This window comes from Dryas octopetala, chromosome 1, assembly GCF_963921425.1.
Source record: "Dryas octopetala chromosome 1, drDryOcto1.1, whole genome shotgun sequence".
In the NCBI taxonomy this organism is placed as follows: Eukaryota; Viridiplantae; Streptophyta; class Magnoliopsida; order Rosales; family Rosaceae; genus Dryas; species Dryas octopetala.
In genome coordinates, this window is record NC_141366.1 from 20,000,757 (window position 1) to 20,025,512 (window position 24,756).

The window sequence follows — 24,756 nt, forward strand, 5'->3', positions numbered from 1 at the left end:
AAGTCTCCAGAGAGGATAGTCTGTTGTGCACTTGTGCACTTGTGCGTGAGGAGGAGATGGTTTGGTCAATCTCACACCTACCCCTTCCACACCTCCCTCTCTCTATATTTTATGCATTTCTAATTATTACAACTTTACAAGGAGAAAAAATAACAAAGTAAGGAAAAGGTAAAACAAAATGTGGGTCCCTGGTCCCACACCATATCTGAGAGAGAGAGAGAGAGAGAGAGAGAGAGAGAGAGAGAGGAAGTTTTTCCTTATCTGTAAAAACTAAAAAGTCATTTCTCATTATCACTCAATCACAGAATGACACGTATACATACATGACTCATCAGAGAATCAGAGCCAGCACTCTAATTTTGTAATTAGGAGGGAGCAAGAGGAAATTAAGGGGACAAAGACCCAAGTTAGGGTTAGTGTAAATTTCCGGATGTACCTTGTTAAGTAAGGGTTAAGGGTTGGTTGGTGGCTACTTATTACCACATATCCCATAGTGACAACTTGTCACTAACAACTGAGATACTAGAATTAATTACGCACAATTGTGGAGAGCTGTGTAAGAGCCAATCTGTCATTTGGCATGAGCTGAAAATGAAACAAGGGCCCTCATTCCCATTCTTGAGCTGCCTTAATAGGAGGATAATTAAGTTAGGTTAAAAAAACAGATATGAAATCAATTCAAATGGCAATACTGACATGCCTGAATAACAAAGACAGCATATATATATATATGTGTGATTATGAATTTATGCCTGAGCAAAAATGAAGTGTGTATGATTATGGAAAAAAGAAAGAGTAAATTAAGTAGTATGGAGGGTATGGTACGTTCCAATAGGATAGGACATATTCCATTTATATGATGAAGTAGCTTTTTGAGAAGGATGAGATTTTTTCTTTGTTTTGGTGTTGAGGAAAGAAAACCTAACAAAGACAACACCTAAAACAATCAAAATCCATAACATCTAGTAAATAATCAAAATCCACAACTTCAAGTAAATAATCAAAATCCATAGCTTGAAGAAGGAGCAAGTTGACAAAATGTTGGAAGAAGGAAGACCACGGGATTCTAGCATTTTCAATATTATGCCCCCATTTAGCCAGCCAGTTTGCTATAGATCTTGTTGGCATTTCTATAGACATGCTTTGAGTGAACCTAGCTGTTTCACACCACCAATTTATTCCACATATTGAACTAATTAATTTGTCAAATACGCGAAGGTGAATCCATTGACGAGCAACAAAATCAATCGGAATCTTAAAACCTCTTTCGATTTGAATATGTTGAATAATGCTTTTGTGCCAAAAAAATTATGTTAAAAGGGTTAAAAGAAACATTTCAAAAAATTATTTAATTATGATGTACCTTCCAAACCTTCCAACAAATGACTAGAATTTCCTCAATATATAGCCTTTGGATGGCAAATATAGATTCAAATTCCAAGTTGCAAGGAATGAATTCTAAGCCAACTACTGTTGGTAAAAGTACAAATCCTAAAATTGTGATTCAGTAACTTAGTAAGGTATGTGTAATTCAAAAGAAAGCATGTGAAAAACATTACTAATTTACTCATGTGTCATGTCATTACCTGTAATTCCTTCAATTATTTACTGCCACTTAAATGAGCATGGGAATGATTGCTCAATGTTGTCAGCAAGGCTGCACAGGACTACTACAGGAGGCTATTTTCAGTTTTGAGGACCACTCATTGTTAAAGACTTAAAAGGGCACATGGGGAAGTAGGGTCCTAAAGGCCACTGTTAGCCTCATGTCGTTTCTTCATTCTTGTATTCATTCATTTCAATTATATGCAGTGTAAATTTCACGTGAGTGGAATTAAGCATTTTTTTTCAAAATCAAAACTAAAATTTGATAAAAGAAAAAGTAAATTATAATTTAGTACCTCAATTTTGAAAACTTGTAAAAAAGTACTTTAACTTTTATTTTGTGTCAAAATAGTACCTTCGTTAGTTTTTCTATCAAATAAACCGTTATATGCTGACATAGCAGAAGTATTTTCATCTTTTTTTTTCAAATTTAAAAAATATTATTATTTTTAAAAACTTTTGAATAAAAAAATTTCTTAAAAAAATTAATTTTAAAAAAATTGGGGGAAGATGGCCATAGAAGGTCGAGGTTGGGTAAGGGGGGTGGGTCGGGGAGGCGCTGGGTTGGGTTGGGAGGAGAGAGGTAGGGGTGGTTATGGGTGGGGAAGAAAGAGGGCGGGGGGTGCGACGGGGCTAGGGCTAGAGGGGAGGGGGTGCGACGAGACTGGGGGTGGAGGAGAGAGGGTGGGTCGGGCAGGGAGAGAGGGGAGGATGGGTGGGGGATGGGTGGGGCTGGGAAGGGGAGGGGGACGGGGCTGGGATTGGGGTGGCTGAGGCTGGGTAGGGTGGGGGGGACAGGGCTGGGGCTGGGGTTTGGGGGTAGTTTTGCATGGGGCATGGTTGGGGAAAAGGGAGGATGAAAGGTTTTTATTTTAAGAAATTTTTTTATTCAAAAGTTTTAAAAAATATTATTATTTTTAAAATTTTTAAAATTTAGGAAAAAAGACGAAAATATTACTACCACGTCAGCAGATAACAGTTTATTTGACATAAAAACTAATAGAGACACTATTTTGACACAAAATAAATGTTGAGGTACTTTTTTGCAAGTTTTCAAAGTTGGGATACTAAGTTGAAACAACATGTAAAGTTGAGATACTAAATTGTAATTTGCTCTAAAAGAAAAGAGGTAATAACTTAGTCTGAGTGGAATTAATCCATAATTCTACTCTTTTACTATATCTCTTTTGTTATGTTCATAGAAAATCAAACTCTAAACTTATTCTAATCTTAATTTATTATGTCATTATTTTTTATCACTTAGGTTAATTCCTAAAAGCTTAGTTTTTTTTTTTGTTTTTAATCAAAGGCATTCAACCATATCACTCATTAATACTTGAAAAAGCTTCAATATCAATTTGAAGGTAAGATTGAAGCCAATCAAGTCCCTTTTCAAGCCAAACAAGAGGCTTCTCTCAATCTAAACCAAAACGTGGCAAATTCATGAGCAACTTGATTTATTACAAGATCGGGGATGCAATTTGATGCAAGAGCATTAAGGCCTCATCAAGATTGACATCAACCTTGTAGAATCAGGTGTTAGGAAAAATGACTCGAGCAAATTTTGACAGAGAAAAATGGCTCGAGCTAATTTTTACAGAGAATAATAAGCTCGAGTCAATTTTTGCAGAGTATTTATTGCTTTCCTAATTTTTTTTAGACAACACGTTTACTTTTTTTAGGGTTTGGTTGGTATTTAAACAATGTTTTAAAATTGTATTGGGAGTTTTGTGATTAATGAGAAATTGGGAGTTTTTTCAAACCCTTCTATTAACTTGGTATTTTACCGAATCAATAAGGTTATGGAGCCCCTATTCTTTGTATTCTCAATTCAGAGAATCAACCAGTTTAGGATTTGTGAATGTATTCGTTGTGATTCATCACCTATGCTGCATCACAATTCAACCTTTTCTAGTCAACTTTTACTTGAGCTCATGTGAAAATAATTACTTTAGGAATCTCATTTGAAATGTAATAATGTACACTAACTCTTTTCTGTAAACAATAAATGCTTCAAACATTGCACGTTTTTTAATGATGAATAAATCTATTTTAACCTAACTCACATTATAAAAAAAAAAAACATTTTAATGCGACATTACACTTATTTTAGTGATAAATAAATCTATTTTAATCCGACCCACATTATAAACAAGCGTTCAAGTATGTTATTGAATGACAATAACAGTTGTATGTTTTACTTTTAAGATATTTTTCTCTGTAGTTGGGTATTAACATTTCCACAAGTAACATGCAAAAACATAATTCATGTAAATGACACATGCTGGGCACGGAGCCCAGCGCATGCTACCTTTTGTTTTCTCCATGTTTTACAATGTGGATACTGTATATATATTATGGAACAACAACTATAAAAAAGACATAGACATAATACTTATAGTCTTTTGCTTATATAAACAAGTCGATCAAAAGTTCATTTTGGTCAACCGTGTCAGCGTGCCATGTGATGGTATCATTATACATGAAAAAGTTTTGAATGAGGCAGCTGACTATTGTGTATGGTACAGTCACCCTGTGCTAAAGCGCTATGTGTTTTGTTTGTTTTAAAAGACTATAAACTTGAAATAAAACCATATATCATATATGTCATTGTATTATTAAGAATCGTACTATACACTTGAAATAAAACCATATATGTCATTGTATTATTAAGAATCGTACTATACACGTGGCATAACTGCCCCGCTAAAAAATCTCTCGTTACACAGGATAAATTTTTTCTGACAACAAAGCTATAAACTTTTCCAAAAGGAGAATATTTAGTTATCTACTTTCTCTAATCTACTTTTTATACTAATATTCCCTTTTATTATTTTTATTCTGTATTATATTTTTATAATCGAAACTATTCATTTTTTAGATTATCTTTTAAAAATTATCTCTGTAAAAAAATTAACTAAATCAAAAATTATTTAGTCATATAATTGTTCTAATCTATCCACCTTCTCCAATCAATCTCTCTCTCTCTCTCTCTCTCTCTCTCTCTCTCTCTCTCTCTCTCTCTCTCTCTCTCTCTCTCTCTCTCTCAGGCCTCCTAGTCGGACTCTCTTAACCACGACCTGCTCTCTCCTCGGAACCAATGGGTCTCGGTTTCTGGGTAATTTCATTGGGGACTGGTTCACCCTTTGATGGACCTCTTCATATTTGTCCCTGATAATGGTGGTTGTGGACACACTCATGTAAATTTTTATTTTTATTTCTAGTGTCAAATTAACAATTAAAAAACATAACAAACTAAAAATATATATATATATATATACATATATATACATTAATCTTTAGAGCGTCATTACAACAGTCTTATTAGGATATATTAATTGTTCACTTTAAAGTGTAAAGTTGTATATTTTGATTTTAATTTTAAATGTGAACTCTCGGCTTTTAGACAATATCTCAAAACTAGAGAGTTAAAATTTAAAAACTAAATAATTAATGGGTGGTGATCAATCTAAATTGGGGAAAAAACACAAAATCTACACTAGCTTCGTTCAATCCGAATTCTTTATGGATCATCAACAGTGTTCATAATGTAGTCAACTGTTGTAGAGACGAAGTGTATATATCACCCACATTTCACCGTTGTTCTTGAGTATGTTCTGATCCATTTTGTTGTCCTTACTAATAATGGATAGTGATGGATATTCTTTTCTATGTCGTTGTCGGGCATTTGAATTTGTTAGAAATGTAAACGTGCTATATGTACATATGTTTGTTTATGCCTCCTTTGTTTCACTCGTTCAGAATCTGCCATAAAGCCCAAGGCTTGTACTTATATTTCTCTCGGAAAGCGCCACATTTAGGAGCCATAAGTAATTAATTTTCTTGTGTTATTTGTCAGAAACATAAATAATTTCATTTGGTACCACATGTGTGTACAAATGTACAATACATGCATAACTAATTTACTTTAATTAAACGAAAAACAATGGATGAAAAAAAACGACAATAGCAAGAGACGTCAACTTAACAAATAAGAACACTATATATACTTTAAATTTGAAGTAGTCTTGGTTTAATTTGAATCAAAGCTAGTCTTTGGTAATCTGTCAAGTAAGGTTCATCTAAGCAGCCCAAGGAAAGTGTTGAGAATGTGAAGTGTTATCCACATTGAAAAAGTATAACCTTGCATAGTAGTTTATAAGGGTTTGAGCTACTTCTTTCATTGCCAATTGGTTTTGGGATGAATGCCTAGATTTCTTCATGGTATCAGAGCAAATTATCCACGTGATGTGCCTAACGGCCACACGTGCTCTCACGTCACTCAATATAAATTGTCCACATGTTAGGCTTAAATGACGCTATATGTGCGGGGGCATGTTGAGAAAAATCTCACATTTTCAATGTGAGGGCCTTGCTAGTGGCTTATAAGGATTTGAGCTACTCCTCCCATTACTAATTGGTTTTAAAATGAATACCAAAATTTTTTCAGAAAGTCCTTAGATTGCTAGCGGTTAAACAATCACATAGTCTCATCATGCAGCACTTACTGAAAAAATAGATAGATGTAGAGAGTTTAGGTGTAACATCTCTTGGATACAGCAATCTATAATATATAAATTGAAAATCTACTACTAATATTATTGGAATATTTTAAGATAAAACCCTTTATCTGACCGGAAACTTTTTTTTTTTTTTTGATAAAAATATGTGTGTGAGAATTTTACTTCACTATTAATTGTTCTAGTAATTAAGTAAATGCTTGACAATCAATTCCTCATGATCATGCGTGCTGTTTCTTTTTTCTTTTTGTGATGTTTTGGTCCTACTGGTTTTCTTATTGTTTTTCCTAACGTGAGAATGAAAGAACTTTGTCTCACCTCTTGCATTATCCACAATATTAGAGAATTTTGATAAATTAAAATTATTAATTCACAAATAAATGTACAGCGATCGATATAGATTACAACACGAGAGAAACATATGTGTCTTAGTAAGGCATACAATCTAGGTGTCATAGTATGATATGAAAATACACTTACGACCTAGGGGCCTGACCAAGGCACCTAGCGTGCATTGTCCTAGGTAATAAATGGTTAACCTGCTCAATGCATATTTTCATGTGGTAACCTTTCACGAGATTATTACCTTCTTAATTAAATGCAAATAAATCTTGGGCATTATGCACTGCAAAATGTCTCCATATATAATGCTCTTTATCATCAATACAAAAATATTATAGTGGTCAACAACAAATCGACCTGTCAACATTGATCACTACAACTATACAAATATTGCAAAACGACAACTATAGTGGTTAATTTGTATATATAGTAGTAATACCTTGACTTTTTTTTTTTTGCTTAAGTATTAATAATACCATAAAGGGCATGCATATATATAGTACATCAATTATTTTACACATTATTTTGGTTTGTGGGGTTGAAATATACACTACATTAGGAGGACAGCTCGAAATTTGATTGTTAAGTGAAGCCGTAGCAGAGCTGCATATATAAGCATGCGTAGCATGCATGTTTCTGGTTAGTTGACCACCTACTTTTGAGATTTTTTTTTTTTAAAGGGTTTCTTCGTTACAAAAAATAATTAATTTTTTTTTTTATTTTGATCGATAAGAAAAAAAGTAATGAGAATTAATATGGTTAGGTGTAGAAAAGTTGATTAATAGGACGTACCAAGCGTCGTCAAATTTGTCTCCGAGGAAGCACCAGTAGTATATCGGGAAAAATTTATAAACATAATACATATTTTGATAGTTGTTTCATTTCAAGATATTAATTTTGATTCGTGTTAATAAAGGACACATATTTTTATTTTGTGTCAATTAAGAACTATATATTTTTTTTCAGTTTTTATTTCAACTTTGGTCTGATGTTGGACTCATCAAAACTACACCAAATTTAACAAACTTATACTTGGTTTAAAGCTATGCATCTCCTATTTACAATCATATAAAGATCACTCAAATCAGACATCTACAATTTCAGATAATTGGCCTAAAAGTAGGGTACTCGAAACTGTCCAATCGGACATTTGAGAAAAAATTTGGAAAATCGAACAATTTTGGGTACCCTACTTTGGAGCCGATTATCTGGAGTTGTAGAGATCCGATTTGGGTGATCTTTATATGGTTGTAAAGAGGAGATGTATATTTTTAAACCCAATATAATTTTTCTGAATTTGGTGGAGTTTTGCTGGATCTAATATCAGGCTAAAGTTGAGATAAAAATTAAATAAAAAAATATGGTCCTTAATTGACACAAAATAAAAATATGTGTCCTTCATTAACACAAAATAAAATTAATATTTTCAAATAAAATAATTATCAAAATATGTATCATAAATTTTGTACTAATATATATACTAGAATAGTAACAAACCCTTTGCCACAACCCACAAACTTGGATGGAGAACTCAAACCTTGCAGAGAAAGTTCAATTAAAACAAAACCAAAAGAAGAAAGTCGTGTATAAATTTAGAAAAGGCTGTATAACTCTGAAGTAGCTTTTCACATCACCAAACAGCTAATGCAAGCCCATTGTGACGTGTGTCTGTGTGAGAGAGAGAGAGAGAGACAGACGAAGACACTTAAATAAGGAGAGACAAATAAAATTGACTCGTAAAATACTATATATATATAAAATGTCGCTCACCGTAGAGGAGAAAATTTTTCGCCTCACTTAACTACCTATCAATTATATAGTGAGAAATTCAATCATTGAGACTGTCAATTTTTTAGTCTCTTCTTAAGGATCGTTCATGTAAATCAACCAAATTTATAATTATTTGTTCATTCAAACTGTGCAGACAAATACAATTCGTCAAATTAAAAGATAAATGATATTGGCAATAATATATCGGGGCTAAACAATTTATTTCCGTAGATGTCTATTTTTTATTATTAAAGAAAATGCATGAATCTTTTTTATAATTTTTATTTCATTCTTCACAGGTTTAACGTTTTCAAAATTCAAGATTTAGAACTTAAAATCTAATAAAAAAACTAGAGTCTAAAACTTGAGAGTTAAAGTTTAACATTTAACCAAAAAACAAGTGTCAATCAAAGATTTTATACCTTAAAATATTAATTCTTTTTGAAAATAAGATCAAAATGTATGAGAAAAGACATAAAAATTCGTTCTTTAATTGCATGCAGAAAGATTTCATATAAAAGAGTATATACGTTGGCCCTTGAATTTAAGGGCAGTGGCCTAGTGGCCTCCATAATCAATATTTTCAGAGTTGAGAGAAATGGAGCTGCCGGTGCCACTGGCATGGAAGCAGTAGACGTATCAAGTGTTGAAACCACACAACTCAAAATCACAAGATGTGCACCACGTTGGACATATATATATATATATATATAATGCAACCCTAGCTAACTACCTAGGAATTCAAAATTAATTATCACTACTCATATATTATCTGTGTGCACTTTTCGATCCTTTCGTTTTCTGTCCTCCTAAAACAGCAAAATGGTGACACAGACATTATTCATGTTAATTTGCAAAGAAGTTGTGGAGGATGACATTTGTGTTCAAGCAAAGTGGATGCCAATGAAAATTATTTTTAATTAATATTAATTACTGCTCCAATTGATGCACTTCAACATTAAAAGTTTACGACTCATGCACATAATTAAGGAAACATAGAATTGTTGGATCTATTTTAAATTTGACGGAGATACGCATAAGACTCGATCACCTACGTATTGATTTTTGGATAGGCATGTAAAAAGTTCCAAATCCAAAAATAACATTTGACTTGACTCGAAGGTCCTTAGTCCCTAGAAACTCAAATCCAAAAAGGGTGGTTCGACTTTTTCATTTGATCATTTCCTTCCCAAACTCACTAATTATGTTTTAAAAGATCTTTGAAGTACTCTTTCAACCTTGATTGAATAACACGGCTGGAGTGGAATGGAAGTAGGTGAGCTAGAAAATATAAAGAAATTTCTGGGTCCTATGCCACTTCATTTTCAATTCCTTGTTACATATTACATAGACATATTGTATTCTTCTACCAACTACAACCATCAGAACACGTTTTACATGTTCACATTGAGTTTCCAATAGGCTCAAAAGAAAAAATAAAAATAAAAACATCTCCATCTACTACTGGTTAATCATTTGTTAGAAGTGATAGATGGCCACCATTGTGAAATTCTATATTACAATAATTTCAAATTAAAAAAAATTAATAGTTATCTAAACACAGTTTAATATTTGCCTTAAACTATTATTTTTTTGTTGGGTTATTTTTTTTAAAGTCCACTTCAGAAAATACAAAGGATAGGCCGACCCACCCTCAAAAAACTGGTGACAGGCCGACTCACTTTAGTAAAACGCGTGCGACACGAAACCATCGGGTGAAAGGAAGCCTCTGAACACCTGACTTTGTAACAGCTGGGAAGAAGACTTTCAGTTCAGTAACCCCCAAGGGAATAATCCAAGGAGAAGAAGACTTACAGTTAGTCCATATATGCATGAAAACCTCCATAATAGTGTAAGAATGAGAGTTGTGAATTCAATTTTTTTTTTATAAAAAAGGAACCCATCCGCACTTAATTAATTAATAGCTTCAAATGTTAAGATAATTAGTTTATAAAAATGAATTTTATAACAATCTTTTTAGTGATTTTATATGTTATCATGAAATAGTACTAGATTTTTGCGTTTTTCTTAAATTAATTGAAAGCACAATAACTTCTTATGTTGTACATTCTTTTTGGCCGGATTCTTATCCTATACACTTAAAAATGAAAATAAAATTATATTATTATTATAGATAGTATATAAGCGCCTGCAATATCATCACTGAAAACATCAGCATTTGATCGAGGATCCTATTTGACTATTTCTAGAGAAGAATGACATATTTATGGAGATCGGGTTGACAATTAAGTGCACCAAATCCTCTTTTTGGTTCACATAATGGTTACATCATTGCCACCTAATTATTTTGTGTTGTTTATTTATATCACTTACAGTCTTCACAATTTAATGGAAAATTTTTGATAGGTGATTTTCACCATATGATGCTATTAATTCACGTGTTATAATATATAAATAAACGACAAATTTATATTTTTAAAATATAGTACATATTATATATAATATAGATGAATTAATAATATTCTAATACTATATGAAGGTGTAACGATCACATCAAAAAATTACTCAAATCAATGAATATGAAAATAGAAACCATCTATTATATAAATGCAAAACAAAAACGGGGCATTTCAGGATAGGTTTTGTCCCTAAGGAACAGCCAGCAGATGATTTAGCTTACTTTCTGGAAGACATAAATGAAACTGTTGGTGAATGTGAAGATGTCCACACCACATGATCATAATTATAATCAATTAATGTAAGTAAGATATTATTTGACTATTCTGTATAGGGGTGTGTTTCGGATGGATTGGATCGGAAATAGGATGTTCCAATTCTAATCCAAAAAATTTTTGGAATAAAATTTCTATTCCAAAAAATCGGAATTTCAACATCTCATTCCAATTCAGAATTTTCGGATTTCTCAGAATTTTCAGATTTTTTCGGGATATCACATTTTTGAAACTTTCGAATAAAAATTTGAAATTTTCAAATAAAAAATCGAAATCTTCACGCTACTTTTTGTTATTAGTAAAAACAAACAAAAAAAATTAGTAATTACACGTACAAAAAATGTGGTGCTTTTATTAGCATTTATGCTATTATGATACACATATATTTATAATATACATATGTTTATATTAATAGTATTAGTTTTTTTTTTAATATATATATGTGTATGTTTGAAACAAATAACAAATTAATGAAACATATAGTAAAAAAACTAAATAAATGATATAATATTAATATAAATACGGAATAAATTGGCATAATTTCAAAAATATCGAATCGGAATGCCTTTGAAAATTTCGGATCGAAATTTACAGATACATTCCAATTCCAATCCAATTATTTTTTAAATTCGACATTTTCGGATTTCGGATTTGATTCGGACGTTCTAAAATTGGAAATTTTCGGATTAGAATCGGTTGGATTCAGATTTTTCAATCCAAATCACACCCCTAATTCTGTATATCATGTTTGAAAGATATTAATTGACTATTCTGTATATCATGTTTGTGGATACATACTGATTTCTAAGACTCAAAGTTTGATTGTTAAGTGTAGTGACAGCATGTGAAGCATGTTGCAGGTTAAATAGTTGACCCCATTAAAAAAATTAAGAAAAAAAAATTGCATGTATTAAAATTTAAAATAGGGATACTTATGCATACGCATTAATTATCGAGTAAATTACACGTTAGTACCTCAATTATAAGTCATTTTTTAGTTTAGTACCTCTACTTCTAAAAGTTGCAGAAATACTCCTCAATTTGGAAATGAAAGTTAATTAAGGAGTATTTATGTAACTTTTAAAAGTTAAGATACTATATTAAAAAATAAGGTATAATTAAAATAGCAATGAGCAATTTGCTCTTAATTATATAAGTAGTGAGAAAAAAGTTAGCTGAGAGCCTGAGAAAGACTGTATATAATTAAGGACCAAGTCATGCTAGATTTAGTCATATGGAAATATTCCTTAACAGGGTAAGTACTACAGTACTCACCTAACACCTAGCGTCAGCACATGATCTGATTAATTCTTAAATAAGATAAATTAATTTATATGACAGACCAACTTATTATATATTTATTATAAGAAAAAGGATAGGGCATTATTAGTGTATATACATATTCTTAGGCTTCTTCAAAAGTTTTAGATGTCACAAATGTATTTATATTTTGTCTCTATGTTTTTCGTCGTGTAAATACATAATTGTCAAAACTATTGAACAACGTTTTTATGAGGTTTGGTTCTTTGATTCAATCTGTATCAAATTGTCTGATTTGATAATGAATTTTGGCGACATGAAGTGATTGCAATCAAGTAAATTAAGAGAGATGATAAAAGCTAGCAACCCAGCTGCCCATAACCCCAATTAACATTATAAGTGAAATTGAAATGGACATAAAATACTTGAACTTGATGTTATACTCAGCTCTGCATTATTAGATAAAATTTGAAGCAACCTACTGACTAATGCCATAGATAAAAATGCCATATTACAGGATTCATTTGGTGCCCTGTATTTCTATGTTTAAGAAGTAATGGCTGCCAAGTACTTTGGAAGTGAGCTTGTCCCAATAGTGAATATTTTGAGGGCAGATGAGTAGGGTTGGAGAACCAGATGAGAGAACGAGACGGTGATAGAATGGAAAAGTGGTGGAGATGAAGGGGAAAAGGTCTAAGAATAAATTTGACACTTTAACTAATAAAAATTTATAGTAAAAGAAGAATGTCAAGTGGAGAAAAGTGAAGTGAAAAAATTGCCAACCTTTAAAACAAAAAAAGGAACTGCATAATCATGGTACTTAGACTTCATATATGTACTACATAAAAGAAAATACAGCATTCCACCATGTAGATCTCACTTTTACTGTGAATACTTTTGTTTCCATTGAGAATCCAATATTCAAAAAGGTAGCTGTCTGGCTGATCAAGGATAATAAATAGAACCAAAAAAAAAAAAAAAAACAGAAAAACATATACATGAAGCTTGCTTGACCGCAGGAAAAGGTCCATCTCATTTTTCAATGACTCAAAACTACATACATTAATCTAAAATTACAACACAACCAGATCCTCTGGTTCCTCAAATGTACACAAATATCTCTATAAGACCTATAAACCTAAGAAGTAGGAAAAAAACAGTTTCCAGACCAATAAATAAGCATATGAACCCACAACTTACATTTAGAATCACAGTACAAAACAATCATCCCCCGAACATGGCTTCTGGAAAGCTTGAATGTTGGATTATTGCTGAAACCAACATAAAATTCTCTCTCAAAGTCCAACCCATTTCACCCATCTGAAAACCCGGCTAATTCTGAAGGGAAGGTCATAGTCCTTGGCAACAGCAGGCTCCCTCTTTGCAACCTCAGGTTCAGACCACACATACACCCCACGTTCTTGACGACTTCCAGGTACAGTGTTGTCCAGGATAACAGCCGCAAGGAATGCAATCACCATTGGTAATGATAGTAAAGTGTTTAGGACATAGTTCACCTGCAAAGAGAACATCTTAATTAGGGTTTGTCTATTGGTTCACACAATCAATTACACATGCAGGCCCAGCATCCAAACTGACTAGTTTCCATCTGTGAGATCAACTATGCGACCAATAGAGGCACAAGCTGAGAAAATGGGTGTGGCCAAACATTGTGGTTTTCATATGGTTGATTTGAAGAGACATAAAGCAAAGAATTGAAACCATCAACCATCTAACTATACTTTTCAGCTAGGTCGTCTATTTTCATCTTATCAATAAAATTTGCAACAGATAACAACAATCACTGAATGGGATTCTAAAATTGTGTCCAGAAGGAATGCTGCAAATACAATGAGTAAAATTGTTCTTTACCAATAAACTAATCAATTACTATCTAGGAAAGGGAGTGGGTTCTACTTCCAGCCACCCAGTGCTTTGTTAGTAAAAAGTGGTAGAATCAGGATTCAATGAATTTCCACGGGGGAGGGGGAGAGGGGGGGGATGACTTCTATATGCACCACCACCTAGACACTCCAAAGGGGAAAAAGGGAGAGGGTGGACTGTCAACTTTGGTCAACTTTATTCTTTATCTCAACAGGGAATCGTAAGCACACGCAAAAGACATTTTACTTATCACAGAAGGTCAAGTAGAAGCATACCCCTCCATAGTTGCTGCGGAATGGCCCATGAGAAGCCACAATGTACGGCTGAAAATAACTTGGAACAGATAAGTTAGAGTTTGGGGAGACGCCATATTGTTGAAAGTAGGCCGGTATTGAAAGAGAGAAAAACAAAGATAGCCCAACTATGATAATATTTCGAGAGCTTCCAGCCTCACTATAACGTAGATTTGACAGGCCTAATGCAGCAAGCATCGCCCACATGAAGCACAGCAGTGCAGCAACCATGACTTGGGGAATTGAAGCAATAAAACCTCCAACTTTACCTGCATGTAAAATATAACTGTGATTAGTTGCAGTAACCGAACAATAATACAAGTCATAAATTTCTTTTTAGAAAAATGTTACAATATAAAACCACAAAAAACTCTTGAGTAAACACATAATTTATAACAGAAATGCCATGCCAACCTGCACCTTTTAGGTTGTACAAGTGGTAATGGATCCCAAATCACCGTGATGTGTGCGTGCGTGTGTGTGTGTGTGTGTGAGAGAGAGAGAGAATATTGAAAGGAAATGATGATTATAATTTGTTAATACAGATAAAGATGGTCAGGATCTAATACCCAATTTCAGTAGCAGAAAGGTTAGGCATAATCTCATTTTAATATCAAGTGCATAGTTTGAATAACTATAATGGCAATATCAACCTTTCTGCTACTGAAATGAAATTTATATTGAATGTGTTGCACTAAAAATGACATTCGAACATGCTATGATGAATTTATCCAATGTCTTGCACTGAAAATGACAGAAGATTCCATATTTTTGTGGTTACAGGTTCATTGTTAAAATTGAAAACAGAAGTTTAACAAACACTTACCGACAAGGGATAAGACAATCAAGACGCATGCGCCTAATTCAACTGCTCTACGGCTTCCCATCTTAGTAACAGCTATTGTGTGCACATTTTCAGTTAAACTTGTGGACCCTGTTCCAGTACCCCATAGACCAGCCAAGACACTAGAAAGACCTTCCAGACCAATTCCTCGACTAAGAACACCAGGTGTTGGAGGTCTGGATGCCACCAATAATGAAGATGCATGATATGAGCCAATCTAAGTTCAAACACAAAGCAAAGTGAGCAACAAAAGCAATCAAAATATTTGCATGATAAATCAAATAAGAAGCTTGATGGAACAAAGAGTAACGCCTAATTTGGAAAATTAGTTACATTGTCACTATTAATTTAGCACTACTTCAATATTCGTTGCAACGCAAGTATAGAGAGCATACTCAAGGAGAAATTCCCATAGAGTGATGTAATTGGGATTTTTAAAGACTGATATATTGTAATCAAGATAATTTGGATCTTAAGAAAATAATTAGGAACAAGGCACAATTTTTCACCAAACTACAAAAGAACCTCTATGAATTGTTTTTTAGTTTATCCAAACAAAAACCTATTTAATCTCAAAAGTCTTATGGCATTGATGTTATAATGCTAGAAAAATGAAGATGGAAAATGACCAAGCATTAGTCTAGAACATATGCTCCAGACCATCCATTCAGGCAACCAAGCAGAGTTCAGAAATTATTTCTTTCAGTGGGTCAAAGCCAAATCATTCAGTTCACACTCCATCTATCTAATGAAATAAGCATCCCCATACCTTATGGAAATTTTAGAACCTCTCAAATCGATATTATTGTAAGTTCATTAGATAAATTATAAATCCAACATATGCTTAACAATGGAACTAAAAAAGAAAAGAGAATATATAGTTTAAGTTATAAGGAAGCTATGAACTTGAAGAAAAGTTTATTTCCATATCCAAAAAAAAAAAAAAGACAAGTAAAAAAAAGTATATTACATAACAATTGACAGAAAACTGACCGAATCCACTGATGCGATAATGGAAACCACACACATAACAAAAGCCATTTTCCAGTGGAAGACAGGAGTACCCCATTGTAACGGATAAGGAAACCTAAACCACGGAGAAGATTTTAATGCATGAGAAGTATCAACTCGACAGTTCTTCATCCTCAAAACATGCTTTCTGCAATGTTCAGATATTATGTTTGATGCAGGCACATTTATATCACAGCCTTTGTAGCTATATGCTCCAGCTTCAGTTAGTAGGAAAGCAGCTGCCCATGTGATTGCAAGACCCAATGGAACCTGCAACTTAGATAGATTCTACCACATTTATTTTGACATAAGGCATGCATATGATTACATAATATATGCTGAAATCAATAGTAATAAACACTATGAATACGATATAGATCTAAAACTTTCTAACTTACCGCATATATTAGAAATATACGATGACCAAAAACAGATATCTTTCGAAGGTACTGCAGGAAGTACAGTAATAATGAATTAGATGTTCTGGTACACGCCAAGTTACAGACGCAGACAAAGAAAAAAAATGTTCTCATGTTCAGCAGCAATAAAATAAATTAAAATATCCCAATAAAAAATAATGACCAAATACAAATAAAAGATAGCTGCACTAAACTTACAAGAGAAAAAAGAATGACCGATAATATCTGCACAGCACCAATCTCAAGACAAGTACCAACTAGTGGGAAACCATAACTATAGAAAGAAAGTCCAACAGCAGCAATTGTTGGTGACACAACCACTGGATTGATCAACCTGAAAAGGAAAGGCAAATGAACTGAGGTTAAGTTATTGGGAGTGTTGTACAAGACCCAATTATTGGGAGTGTTATACAAAAAGCCTGGCACCAAATCCAACAGAATTATTTTAATATAATATTTCATAGCAGGTAAGCATAAAGATATAGATAATCAGAGAAAACCAGTATTCAAAGCCCATATGAATTTAGACCAAAAGGCTATATGAATTGTGGTATAACATGCATAATAATGAGCTCAAGCATGTTCAACTAAGGTTTTTTTCTCCAATGACTTTACATCATTAAAGCCAAAAAAACCCTCTCCCCCACTCTTGGCACCCCCACACACAAAAATAAGACTGAATATTAAAACAATGCCATGAAAATATTTTTGGAAAGAAAGAAGATTACATACTTTAATCGCTCATGCACTAAACCTCCCCTTTATTTTAGATACCTACAAATAACTCCAGATTCTCTCTCTCTCTCTCTCTCTCTCTCTCTCTCTCTCTCTCTCTCTCTCTCTCTCTCTCTCTAAATTAGAGAATCTTTAGTTCATCATCAATTACAATAAGTGAGTTTGCAAGAGAAGATTCATTTTCCACATCCCACAACCATTGCAAACACCATTTGCAATGGTCGTGGGTGGCTTCCTGGCCATGCCTTGATCTAGTAACAACAACAGCTCCTCGGAAGTGGCAAAACATGGCCAAAGCTCATGAATAGTGGTGGCAGCATGGGAAGCCTTTAGTTGTAACAAGACATGGCCAAAGCTCAAAAGTGGCAACAACCCTCTTCACCAAATTGCAGAGACATCAACCCATAAGCTCCTGCTCAACCAAGTTTCACTCAAAGAGAACAAAATAAACTGAGTCTGCAAGGAGATCTCAATGCTCCCATCTTTTTCTCTCTTCCACTACATGGTACTCATTCTCCTCTCCAGTTTTCATTTTTTAAGGGACCCACAAGGGATTGATCGACATTGTAGAAACATTTTAGTCGAATGGATGCAATTGGCGGTGCCAGTGTGTGGGTATGTTGGTAGTGGTGGTGTGGGCTTGGGTAGTGATAAGTAGTGTTTGGTGGTACTACGAGTATTCTTAACACAGGATTTGAGGGTGGTGATGACAGACAGAGATATAAGGGTATTGAGAAATTTTTTGACTAGTATTTTGTATGCTTTGTGCTAATTTTGCTTTCAGGTACTGTCATGTAGGCTGAATCTGGAATGCTGTGTAGTATCTAAATTAAAGCGTCTGTAATATCAATGAAAGAAAGGGTAGGTTGGAGGTTTCAACTCAAAAATAAACTATAAATTATTAAATTGAATTGCAAGATATTGACAAGAAAATAAACAAATAAATGTGCAAAGACTACAAAGGTCTATGATTTGTAGACATGAATATCAGTATCGAGTGTTGACAGAAACAGAAACAGAAATAGCCATACACAGCAACTCACCAAAAGCAAGACACAAGAGCACAGCAGTATCTATTCAGCCAATTGTGCTAGATTTTTCTTCATAAAAAGGTTGAACTGCAAGGTTTCTTAGTGGTAGGTTTCTTACTAAATTATTGACAATATGAGACTGGCATCTGCTAGATGAATGAATCTTAAATGAATTTAATCAGCCAACAGAATAACCAACTTCTAACATATGATTGGTCAATCAATTGGTTTAAACATGAAGCTAATCTACTATATCATCATTCATCATGCACCTTTACATTATAAATCATTGCTCACCTACACCTTTTTTACAAATAAAATTTTGTTCCCCTTGGATACATTAGAAATATGTGCATACTGCATACTATATCATATATTCATTCGACAGTTCACTCACCCTTTTCATGGATTATAATGATGTTAAATCAAACTAAGCACAGCCAATACCCACCTGTCAATCACCTACCCACTGAACCGTGTCAAACGGGTATCCCATATACCCATAGTCTGAAAATAACTTGAGGCAAATATATATAACGGGTGGTTCCAGACAAGCACCTTATATGCTTTTTTTATCTGTAAGTACGTTAGGTGCAAATTTTCAAACTTACAAAATATCACCTTCAACAATTTTTGCATATTCATAGAGGAATCCATACCTATTGGGCCAGAATCAAAAACTAGTAATTATGAGCCATATATGTCACTTAAATAGGTGCTGCTCCTACTATTGAACATCATTTCATATAACTTATACGAGTGAGATAATTAAAAGAAAAAAGACAAGATAATAATGCCAACTATCAGCATAACACCAACAAACAATTGACACCATTAATTAAATCCCTCTATAAAAATGAAGAACCTCATACCTAGCTAATATAACTACAAAAGAAAAAGAAAAAAAAACATGATAAAGATGCCAAGTATCAGCATAACGCCAACAAACAATACCATTAATCAATTCCCTCTGTAACAAATGAAGAAACTCATACATACCTATCCACTCAAGCTCCCATTAGGCATTTCCAGTTGGTAGGTATGACAAGTATTTTAAAATAAACTAATAAAATACTAGGCATCTTTTCTATCTCCCAAGTAACAAAAAATAAAATTAAATGTAAAAATAAACCAGACATCTAAAATTAAAAATGTGTCTGTACAGATGCCGAAATCATACCTCAAAAATAATGACATTAGTCCACTATATCCAAGTATTGCTTGAAAAGCTGAACCTATTATTATAGCCCCCTGTAGCTCCTTCATGATATGCTTAAAACTCTGCCATGTAAAAGGATTACCGACAGATGTTAACAAGAGTTCACTATCAGTGAAATGGCTATTCAATTATGAATGTCATGTAAAAGATGAATGAAACAATTGAAAGATAGAAAATAAAAATGCAAAGTTTATTTCATAAAGTGTATCACAGGAAGATGTAAGACATTATATTATGCAAAATATACACCTTTATGTCAGACTCGCTTGAAGGGGCTCCATTGCATTCAGTTGTACAAAAATGGTTTGATTTCTTCTACAGAAGGAAGCAACCCAATTTCTAAACAAAGAGGACGGCAAGCCTATACAACTTTCCAGTCCTTTTCTATAGGCTACCAAGTTCTTCCCAAATAAACCCTAACCACAATTATCCTTTTGTCATCATACTAAGTTTCCCATTGATATGGTTACTCTTTGATCCACAAAAAAACAAAAGGCCAAGCATTGAATATCATGAAAAGGGAAGAAAAAACGAAATATGTAGATTGGAGGCTTGAATAATTTCCAAACATTTGCTTTGTAATGTTGAAATTTCCTTCAAAACGTAGAAAAACCTATATTTCAGAAAAGAGATCTATTTGTCTATTTTAGTACTTAATTAAGGTTTAAATACAAAGGACTACGATATATACATGAGAACTCATTGGCACCAGATAATTAGAAGGTCTTAATACATTTTGTGTGTGTGTGTGTGTGTATCCAACTTTATGTACAATTTAAGATGGGTTGCAATTTTAAGAAACTAACCTACAAGAACAAAAGGACAACTAAGGAATTTTGAAAAAAACAAAAATAGAGGGAAATAGGATTATGTAACTGATATAATCCACTGAGAGATAGACTTCTAATGAGTGAGTGTCTTAAATCTTCAGGAGTTGGATTATGCACACAGTTCATAAAACATAAAAAAATAAGGGGGATTTCCATCCTCACTTAATTTTACATTCTACAAACTAAAGCCTTATGGCTTTTAAAATTCTAACTAAACTCCAATAAAATTTGTAACTATTCCATGTTACATAATATTGGTCCATTAGTTTCTATTTTTTTATGAATACCAGGAGCCGAGCGCTCGGCGGCCATTGCCAAGTGTTTGACAGTGCATTTTTGCTTCTTCTTTGAGCCCTCGGTACTGGTTTTTCGGCATTCTGTTAGGTTTTAACTTTGAGATTTTGGGTGAAAACCTAACATGCAGCCTCCACAAATCTCATTCTACACCCTATGAAGGTATGTGGTGAATACGTATCATATACCCTAAAAAAATAAAAAAATGATGACATATTTCTTTGACATGGCAGTGATCAAAGGACTTCATTTAGAAAAGAAAAAAAAATCTCAAAGTTTCAATCCAAAGAAGAAACGTAATAAGGATTAAACTCTAATTTTCTGAAAAAATAAACAACAAAATAGAATTTCTCCCCTAGCTTATAAATTTTCTTGATAACTTCCGAGAGCACTAGTAAAATGCAAATTTTATAATCGCGCTCGAAATACAACTTATGTTGTTTAGTAGAGATTATACAAAATGATTAATTAAGATTAGACTAGTGGCTCTTATAATTTCTAGACTAACCACCAAGATAGAAAGTAAAGCAAAGAACATTATGAGATAGCAGACACTGGCAGACTTTATGCCTGTAGCCATCATTAAGGTATTTTCTGTTTGGACGGACTCAACCAAATTGCATCTATGGATTGATATTACCTGTCAATCCATTCTTAAAGTATTCAGAAGTCTTATAAGACACAACACAACAAAAATTTACTTTTCTTTGGCTGCACGCTTGACTATTTGATTGAGATGGGATGAATGCATAGGGACAATCACTAAGCTCTTTATCAAACTAAACAATAGCAAGAATAGAAGCATACATTTCCATTGAGTCCTCGAAATTCTTGGGAGTTGATTATCGCCAATGCAGGAGCCAGGTAAACAAATGATGGACCCTGTATCAAGGGCAATCTTGATCCAAACGACGTATGCAAGAGAGTGGTAACTCCTGAAACAAAGAGCACTGTAGATACCACATTTGCTGTATCCTCCTACAAACACTAAATCCAGTCAAATCAAACTATCCAGCATTGCACCATCCAGTAGACAAATGTATAGCACAAGATAACTATATGCGCATAGCTACTCACATAAGTACCACCCATTGCCGGAACTATGACGAGTGGAATTAGAATTATGGAACCCAATATCGAAAGAAAATGCTGGAACCCATATAGACCAATGGGAACTGAAAAATTGCAGAAACAAAAACACAAACCACATCAATTGCATAAAATACGATTAAAAATGAAAAACTTTGTTACTTTCACAATACTTAATTATGACAGAGAGACAAATAAACCTCCAAACAATCACCAAAAAAACATAACCCATTTTGAATTATCAATAAACCAATCGAATTACACATTGCACCTCATAATATGTAAAAACTAGCAGTGAATAAGTGGAAAAAAAAAAAAAAAAAAAAAAGCTCACCAAGACCGGGTGTATCTCTGAGCTCATACTTCATATGTGAATGCCTACCCACATACCCATCGTCATTAACACCGTGTGGCAAAACATCAACCACTTCTTCACTCCTCGAGTGCCTTCGCGGCGGCGGATTGGGCTCGGCAGGCCCGGCCGCAGCCTGCCCATTGGGCCCGTGGCCCGCACTCTTCGACCCTCCACCATCGGAGTCCTTCCTCCTCTTCACCGTGTGTTCCTTATCCGAAGCCAGGGGAGGCTGCTGCTGCGGAGCCGCCTCGCGCTCCGGCTCACCATTCGCCGCCGGTTGAGTCCTGGCCCGACCCGCCTCGAGATCAGGCTGGGCTTCGGGCTCTCGGGTACGGGGCAGCTGCAAGGATATCTGGCCCGAATCGCTGGCATTGGTCTCGCCGGAGAACTTGGGCCGGAAGCCAGTCTTCTTGGCCCAAGAAGAAGGCGGCATTGCGGTGGCCTCCGGAGCAGGGGGCCATGGACCAGGACGTGGTCGGTTTTTGGGGTCGGAATTTGACATTTCGGGTCGGGTCGGTGAGGTGAACGAGCTAGTGGTGCATAGCTTGAGCGAATGTCAGCGCAGATCTGGTATTGTACTCCAAGGTTAGGGCTTTTTGAGCAATGCACAAAGTACAACCCCAATTAAGACAAGCCTAGAGACAGAGAGAGTTCGAGTTCGAGGGTTTGAGAGTGAATGCAGAGGGAAGTGAGTGAAGTGAGAGAGAGAGAGAGAGAGAGAGAGAGAGAGAGAGAGAGAGAGAGAGAAACCCCAAAAGAGAGACGGTGGTGGAGAAGCTAAAACCGCGTTTTTTCTTTTTTTAATTTTCCGAATTTGAAGAATGATTTAATAATATTTAAAGATTTTTTTTTTGTCTAAAATAAATATTTTAGATTATCTTTTTTTTAATAATGCTATATTTACTATATTCTTATATCATCTTACATGTCATTACTTTATTCGACAGAATTTTTATTTTTCTTTTTGAGTTTTATTTTTTTATTTTTTAGTGTCCAATGTATAAATGTCATATAAGTTACCACATAAAATGATATAAAAATATAAAAACACTACTGTTTATTGTTTTTGTCAAAAGATTATCTTCATTAAAGTAAATGATAAATAAATTCATTCTCATGGCCCATAAAAATAAAGGTAAATAAATTCATTTTACCCTCATAATCATGATAAATCTACCTAATATCTGCAATGCTTAAAAATAAGTGACATTCTTTGTGATATAAATGAATAGCTGACTTTTCAATTATACAGAAAACTCATGTGAGCAAGTATTATATATATAGAGAAAATTACAGAGTTGGTCCACTTACTTCATACTAGTTCAATTTTGATTCATAATCTTTTTAAGTTCGGTTTTGGTCTACTTATTATCTAACATGTTCGGTTTTGGTCTATTCCGTCTATTTTGAATGGATGATGTTAATTTGAGGGGCAAATATGTAATTTTCTCATAAGAAATTATAAAATAAAATAAAAATAAAAACAAAACCAACCCCTTCCCAGGCCCAAGCCTTGCCCGACCACCTTCACCCTCACCCAACGCAGTCCCGGCCCCGCCCCTTTGCCCGACAAATATGTAAGGTGCAACGACCATAGTAGTTTGTGTGAAAGGACTCCGATGCTCAGGCTGGTCGGGCTAGGCAACGGAGAAAGCTCCGACGCAGGTGGAGCTCGGCGTGGGCGTGGTTCTGGGCTCGCATAGCTGGGCTCTTGGCTGCAAGCTGGTCGGCATAGGGACTTCTCTAAGGTTGCGCGCCGTAGTGAGATTGGCTGGTGGCAGAGAAACTCCAGGGTAGCGCAAATAAGTTGCGCGAGTCGAGTCAGGTCGGGTACAATCGGGTTGGTGATCTTCTAGGTTTTGCGAGCTGTTTTTGGCAGCGACGGTGACAACTCAAGCAGGAGGACTCGGCAGAGTTGTTTGGGGGCCAAGTCGGGGATGATGATCCTAACGGGGCTGGGCTGTGAACTAGCTGGAGGAAAATGAGTTCGGCGTGGCACGACGACATAATATTTTAATTTGCTGGAGGTGGCGCGAGCCAGCAGATGCTCGGCGTGGGAAATTGGTGGCCCCATGCAGAGAGAGGAAGCTCGATGATGGTGCGACGCGCCGATGACGCAGGCTGGATGTTGTCGACGGAGGCTGGCGTGGTTGTTGGCTTAGAAGCGAGCAGAGGTGCGGTGAGCTAGTTCGAGCCGGACTAGCGTGGTCGAGGAGGCTTGGGTACTGCGCGAGGGTGGCTAGGCTTCAACGATGGTGAGCTCGGCGGTGGCGCCATGCAGAAAAAAGAGAAATGGCGGTGGAGTTGTTGCGCGCGGAGGTGAACTAGCGGAATGGTGGCAGCGCGCATGGATAAATTACCCTCCCTAAGCTTCTTTCCCTCCCTCTCTTCCCCCTCCCCGAGCTCTTCCCTCTCTCTATTCTTTTTGTCTCTCTTCCCCCCCCTGACCTCCTCTTTTTTTCTTCCCTCTCTTGATCTGGCCACCTTTCTCGGATTTGGGTTGGGTGAGGGAATGGTGGCGGCGTTTGCTGGCCTGGTTGGGTGTTGTTGGGCGAGGGGGCA

At 34.9% G+C, this 24,756-nt stretch overlaps 1 protein-coding gene across 1 annotated transcript; it reads right to left on the reverse strand.

Moving 5' to 3' along the window:
• Positions 1–13,090: 13,090 nt before the first annotated feature.
• NAT12 (nucleobase-ascorbate transporter 12) lies at positions 13,091–22,891 on the reverse strand. The gene is made up of 10 exons (XM_086239806.1): positions 22,174–22,891; positions 21,828–21,925; positions 21,558–21,728; positions 19,588–19,688; positions 16,840–16,975; positions 16,621–16,671; positions 16,205–16,492; positions 15,194–15,428; positions 14,350–14,636; positions 13,091–13,707 (listed from the first exon to the last, which is right to left on the reverse strand). The coding sequence occupies exons 1-10, from the start codon at positions 22,694–22,696 to the stop codon at positions 13,486–13,488; spliced, it is 2,112 nt and encodes a 703-aa protein (XP_086095932.1). The 5' UTR covers positions 22,697–22,891; the 3' UTR covers positions 13,091–13,485.
• Positions 22,892–24,756: the final 1,865 nt, after the last annotated feature.

What these genes read in the sequence shown, in the direction of transcription:
- NAT12 (XM_086239806.1), bottom strand. Translation starts at nt 22,696, where the DNA reads ATGTCAAATTCCGACCCCAAAAACCGACCACGTCCTGGTCCATGGCCC. An exon ending in CAGAGATACACCCGGTCTTG is followed by an intron (nt 21,926 to 22,173) that starts GTGAGCTTTTTT and finishes GCAATTTTTCAG; the next exon opens with TTCCCATTGGTCTATATGGG. An exon ending in TTATCGCATCAGTGGATTCG is followed by an intron (nt 15,429 to 16,204) that starts GTCAGTTTTCTG and finishes GTTTGAACTTAG; the next exon opens with ATTGGCTCATATCATGCATC.